This window comes from Seriola dumerili, unplaced genomic scaffold (genome assembly GCF_002260705.1).
Source record: "Seriola dumerili isolate Sdu_G_001 unplaced genomic scaffold, Sdu_1.0 BDQW01000468.1, whole genome shotgun sequence".
NCBI classification, from domain to species: Eukaryota; Metazoa; Chordata; class Actinopteri; order Carangiformes; family Carangidae; genus Seriola; species Seriola dumerili.
Window position 1 is genome coordinate 1,496,625 of NW_019174723.1, and position 6,230 is coordinate 1,502,854.

The following is a 6,230-nucleotide window of genomic DNA, read 5'->3' on the forward strand; positions in this document are numbered from 1 at the left end:
GCTTCAACAGAAAATGTTTTTTATATATTTTATGTATAAGTGATACCTGATGCTATGAAAGGTACAAAATGGAAAAGACAGACATGCACGAAACAATTCACAATGAGTTCTTTAAAAGATTTAGAAATGAATGGCCTGCCCAATACAAGTATATGAGCAGGAGTCATGATGTTATGTAGAGGTCTGAATCTAGAAAACAGGCTGGTCAGTTCTGAAGATGTGGTGCCTGCTATGACATCCTGTCGTTCTCTGTTTGGAAGGCGCTGGGACTGTGTTCACTTCCAAAGTTCATAATGAATATCAAATAGGTAGAATATGTTTAATGGAAGCTATGACCACAAAGCTGCAAAGGTCCCTTCCCTGTGTTTCAGTGTGTAGTTTGTATGTTCAGTCTGTCTGACTCCTCTGTCCTTTATTGCTTCAAGAATCACGTTCGAGCTGCTGTAACTCATCTTGTAAGGCCTTCGCCCGACCCAGCTTTTCCGACTGATCCTTTGTCAGCTGTTTTATTTCCCCTGAGTCCACTTTCTGCTGCAGGTCCTCAACTTGTCGAAGCTTCTTTTTCAGGTTTTTGATCTTCTTGGCCTTTTCAGCTGCTGCTGCTGAGTCGTCATCGGGAGGTGAGGCAGAAGCTGGCGCTGCCGTCTTGTTCGCGGACTCACCACCCTCTGAGATGGACACATTCTCCACGGCATCGCTCACCGATTCTACATCTGCATCTCCATCCTGGCCCTGTTGCTGCTGCTGTTTTCGTTTTTCTTTACGCTTCATGTTGCGTTTGGCCGATTTTGAGAGACTGGCTCCCTCACTGTCTACACAACCGGGGATCTTCTGCTGCTGCTGCTGCTGCTGCTGCTTTGGTGGAGCTGCCTCAGACGGGCTCAGGCCAGGTGGCAGGTCTGGTTTGCTCTTGAAAAACTTCACATACTTGTTTTCATAGCTAAAACCAGCAAGAAAGACAAACTGGGTAAGAGGATAAAAATGACAAATGTTCCACTTTACTCAAATGTAAAAGTATGTAAATGAATATTGGACAATTGTAATCGATCAGAGATACTTGTTGCAATCCTCTACTGATTTCTACGGTTGTAACTTAGTGTCATCATCGATTAATCAGTTATGTCTTCCATTAATCAATTAATCATTTAGTCCATAAAATGTCAAGAAAAATAGTGCAAGTTCTTCTTAGAACGTCCCACAGACCGAGGAGAAAATCTCAAATGTCATTTTCTGTTTGACCTTCAATCGAAATCCCAAGATATTCAGTTTATTATAATAGATGACAAAGAAAAGCATCAAATTCTTACATTAGAGAAGCTGGAATCAGCAAAAAAAAAAAAATTGGTATTTTTGCTTAAAAATGACCAAAAGAATTATTTCATAATCAAAATAGTTGCAGATCTATTTTCTGTCGATTGACTAATTGTTGTGTAGAGTGTGCTGTGCACGACTGTAGGGAAAGAAGAAGTGCACTTACACTGGGACTTCCTCCTGGGGGACATAACCGTCCTTCACCCGCCTCGGCTTTCTCCATGTTCCATCAGGTCGCTGAGTGGCAGCAATATATTTCCCTGAAGGACAGGTACAACGTTTTAAAGAGCACTAACATGTTCACATGAATAAAAACTTAAGATTTGAAGTTATTTTAAGGTATTTTGTCAACTGCGGGCCAGATTTGACTTCATGATAAATGATGAAAATAGCTCACTGGATCCATTTGGAGGTTTGTCAAACTGAGACATAACTGCAATATTCTCCTCCTCCATTATTGTTTTTCTGCAAACATATAAACCTATTTGAATATTAAAATATCCTGACAATAATTCTAATCATTTACATTTGTATATTCTTTTTCAGGTTGACAATGTAAAATCTGTCCTCGGACTACAGATTAAAAACGGCCGCTTTAACTGACTCTGGCCAATAAACAAATCAAATAACTGCTAATTACCACAAAAGTGTGTTGCTAATCATCAGCTGAAATTGCACTCAATGGCTCAAATGCAATTGCTCTCTGGGGGATGACCTCACTGAACATTACTATAGGAAGAGAGGATATTTCTGGTCAGCCTGAAACCAACACTCTTTAGTTTGACGGTTTTGAAAGTTTTACAGCTAAACTTTAGGCTCAAGTAAAACGCACACTGAGATAATAAGAGAGAATAACTAAGATATGGTGATGTACAGTAAGAGACATAATCATAAGTATCTGAACATTTCCACCTGATACAAGTAATAAGATTTCAAAATTTTAAAAAAGTACAATTTTAATGGACATTGTCCAATCACATAACTTTGCAACTCACAATGTCACATTAACATTGACCAAAAGCGGACGCAAGGCCAAAACCGCATTGCTAAAGTGCATTCATTTTTCATGTCAATGGAAATTTTTATATGGAGGATTTTTAGACATTTTTGGCATTTATTACAGATTTTACTGCAGAATACTGCACAATAATATGTGTATTTACTGCAGCACCTCTGAACAAGATTGTGCAGTTTTGAAGGGCTGCAACCACCAGATGTCACTGTGCATGCTGAGCTTAAAGCCCTGAAGCTTCAACCTGCAAGGCTTTATTTCTAGTTTGACAAGCTTAGTGTGTGTGTGATAACTTCCATTCCCTTGTAAACACACATTAAATCTAACACTGAATAAATGTCATCCAAAGCCCAAAAACCCAGGGCATGTAAAGGCAGAAGAACGAAACATTGTGTATTCGAGCTGGGAAATATTCCAATATACTATTGACAGTATTTTAAAGTAGGCATTATTTTTTGATGAAAATTGTAATACATTTACATAGTAAGGGTGGATGATGTGTCCATATATATACTGCGTTATGATTCATGTTGATACTATGATGTGATACAGGAATTTATCCATATCTCCCACTGCTACTTTACCTGGTCATATTCACTTAACTGTAGCTTTTCTTAACTTTTCTTACTGTTGTGGCTTGTGGATGAAGAGTAAATTCCTGACCAATACCTACTTGATCCTCATATAATAACCAACATTACTAGTTAATGTAAGTGTCTTGGTTTCTTTTTCTCTTTTTAGCGACCAAATAACCCTAAAAGTTACGCGAAGACCCAATTTTCACACAAAACTTTAGTCAATACAAAACAAAATAACTGTTTCTGTGAAAAGACATATCGCGATGGTTGTTTTTGTGTGTATACTTTGATCACAACATGTACTCAATTACAAGAGAAGAAGCTAATTAACGTTAGCTGCTGGCTAATGTGTCCATGTTAGGTCATTATACAAAAAAGTAATGTGGCTAATTAAAACTCTGTTAACCTTAAATATTCAAAAGTAATAAAGTAAATGTGTTCCTGCCAGCGGTGTACATATATATATAATACTATTTTCACACTGCTAAGTAAGGACGTGCGATAGCTACAAGCTAAGCTATAGAGGAGAGTATAACGTTAGCCAGTTCAGCTAAGATTAGCATCAGCTAGCTGCAAAACAGCGTCGTTAAACATGTTATCGCTGACGACCAAATGGAAAAGATAGACTTGGCCTCGATTGCACAATCTGTGTTTAATGAAGAGGGTTTTGTTTCATTTAGACAATGGTCTGGCACATGCAGCAGCCTTACCAGATTCATCTGTCACATACGGGGTTGCCATTTTGGAGTAACGTGCGGCTCCGCTCCCCTTAGTCGGACTATGTCCCCAAACGTCCCCCCGCTCACTTAGACCCGACACAGTAAAAACTACAGCTTTTTAAACATTTGCTTTAAACTTGTTTCTTCCCTCCACGTGAGATATGTCATGACAGCATCTACATACAGCTATTAAAGTGAATACCGTGGCCCTGGATGTCAAACAACGACCACGAAACTGTGCGTATAATTGAGCGGTACAGGATCACAAACCGAGCGAACTCTATTCTTCGACTTCGGAAATGACGACGTGGATCGTGGGTTGCCAGGTTTGGATGTTTAGCCGTTTTAATAAAAAAAAAAAAAAAAACGTCATGCGGTGGTGGTATCGGTAACAGGTATCGAATAATTTACTCAAGTAAAAGTAGCAATAGCACACTATAAGATTACTCAATTTACCAGTAAAAGTGATTAATTGCTAATTTTACTCAGAGAAGTACTAGCAACAAAATGTTTCAAACAAAAATATCAAAGTAAAAGTACTTATTATGCATAAGTAAAAAGTTACAGTTATAGTCCATCAATGATGGCCCATGTCAGTAATTAGATTATTGGATTGTTTCTATTTATGTATTAATATGTAAGTGGTACTTTAATGTTGTAGGTGGGGGCTGTGGCACAGACTCTTGGGTTGGAGGTTTCATACCCAACTCTTTGAACTCAGGGTTGTGTCATGAAGAGCATCCAGCATGGAAAAAAACTATGCCAAATCTACTATGTGTAGTTGTAGCTGGTCAAACTGGAGCAAATGTAATTGCTTCATACATTGTTGGGCTATTTAATTTATAAAAACACATCACGTTCTGCAAACTGATCATGTTTTGTGTATTCAATATCCAAAATGTAACTAGTAACTATAGTTGTTAAATAAAAAAGTACAAATTACAGTCTCTGAAAACCATTGTATGTATGATGATTGTCTAGTGACCCACATGGCTGACTTTAGAATATTTTATAATGTAGTGATTTAGATCCTTTCAGTTTTATTTTTTATGGAAGTGCAAAATCATTAGGATTGCCCTTTAAAGATGAGTTTCCATAAAAACAAATAAACTTTATAGACTACTGCACTGTGGATATACACTTGTGCATGCCTTATAATTTTTTGCAACTTAACATAGACAAGCCTTTGATAATTGTCCTGGGACCTGAGACACAGAAACAGAAGTCTAAACCTAGATTCTCTGTCCCACTTCTCAAGTCAGAGACTTTGGGAACACAGTTGCTGAGCTGACAAACAAGGCCACATTAATAAACACAACTAAAAAAGCTGTGCGTCGTCCAAAGAATGTCTCAGAGAAAAAGAAAATTCTCTAAACACACACGTACCTTTTGGGCAATTATATTGGACTATTGCACTGGCCATGTCAAAAATAGAGCTTTTATGATTAATTGATTAGTTAATTGACAAAAAATGATCTACTAACAACTATTTTTATAATCACTTACCTATTTAAGTCATTTTTCAGTAAGTAAATCCCCAAATTTGCTGTTTTCAGTGTCACAAATAGGAAGATCTTATGTTTGGATTTTGGACTGTTGCTCAAACAAAACCAGACATTTGAAGATGTCACCTTGGACTCCGAGAGACTAATGGATTTAGATCTGATCTAATGTTTTCTCTTGCAAGATCATCAAACGATTAGTCTACATTGTATTAATGATTGTCTTTTTGCTTTTTTTTTCACTGTAGGCTTTTCTGCAGCCGCTTATTTATTTTGTGTAGCATACATTGTGACAGCATAAGTGAAGATAATATTTAAAAGGAGGGAAAATCATGCAAAAAATTTGTTTAAAAAAAAACTCTGGTAAAGATAATCATCAAGTATACCTATGCATGGAGAGTAACATTTTCTTATGTCATTGAGGCAGAACTGTACACAATTCTTCTTTATTTAGCTTTTATTTAGTAAGATACTAATTTGAAAAGTAAATCACACTAAAAGGAGATGACACTACACATAAATACAACAGAGGGTACAGACCAGAAACAATGGAAGACGTAAGTGGAAGTGTGCATGTTCATGGCAGGACCATATTTGTGTTTGTTTGTGTCTGTGTGAAATTATATTATGTTCCATAAATATTTGTATGTGTGAAGTGTAACTAAGGAAACATGTGGATGAAGGAAAAAAATGCTATTCCAATGCCAGCCCAATTTCTTCAGTAGGCACCACTCTTTCATCAAGGAATGAAAATAGGTGCGCCCAGGAGTTCCTCCATTTTTATTTTTTAATTCCTTATGTATGAGAGTGCAGCAAATTGCAGTCTAATTTACATTAATTACATGTTACGTGAATTAATTTTTTTCATTTGTATGTGATAAATAAATAATAAATGCATTTATTCTGGGTCCAGGACACAGATACCACACGTGAGAAACATCATACAATCTGCATTACTAACCCATCGCACAACGGCGTTTTATACTGAACTGCAATGGGGAGAAACATACTCACACTCATCCTCTTCTCAGAATTACAAATTAAGTAAGAACATTTTACAATAATCATACCTCAGACACTGAGATACTACAATCTTCTGGACTGGAGT

The 6,230-nt window shown here is 37.0% G+C and overlaps 1 protein-coding gene across 1 annotated transcript; it reads right to left on the reverse strand.

Moving 5' to 3' along the window:
- Positions 1-14: 14 nt before the first annotated feature.
- pym1 (PYM homolog 1, exon junction complex associated factor) lies at positions 15-3,921 on the reverse strand. The gene is made up of 3 exons (XM_022763114.1): positions 3,612-3,921; positions 1,478-1,571; positions 15-940 (listed from the first exon to the last, which is right to left on the reverse strand). Exons 1-3 carry the CDS (start codon positions 3,640-3,642, stop codon positions 421-423), a joined length of 645 nt encoding a protein of 214 aa, XP_022618835.1. The 5' UTR covers positions 3,643-3,921; the 3' UTR covers positions 15-420.
- Positions 3,922-6,230: the final 2,309 nt, after the last annotated feature.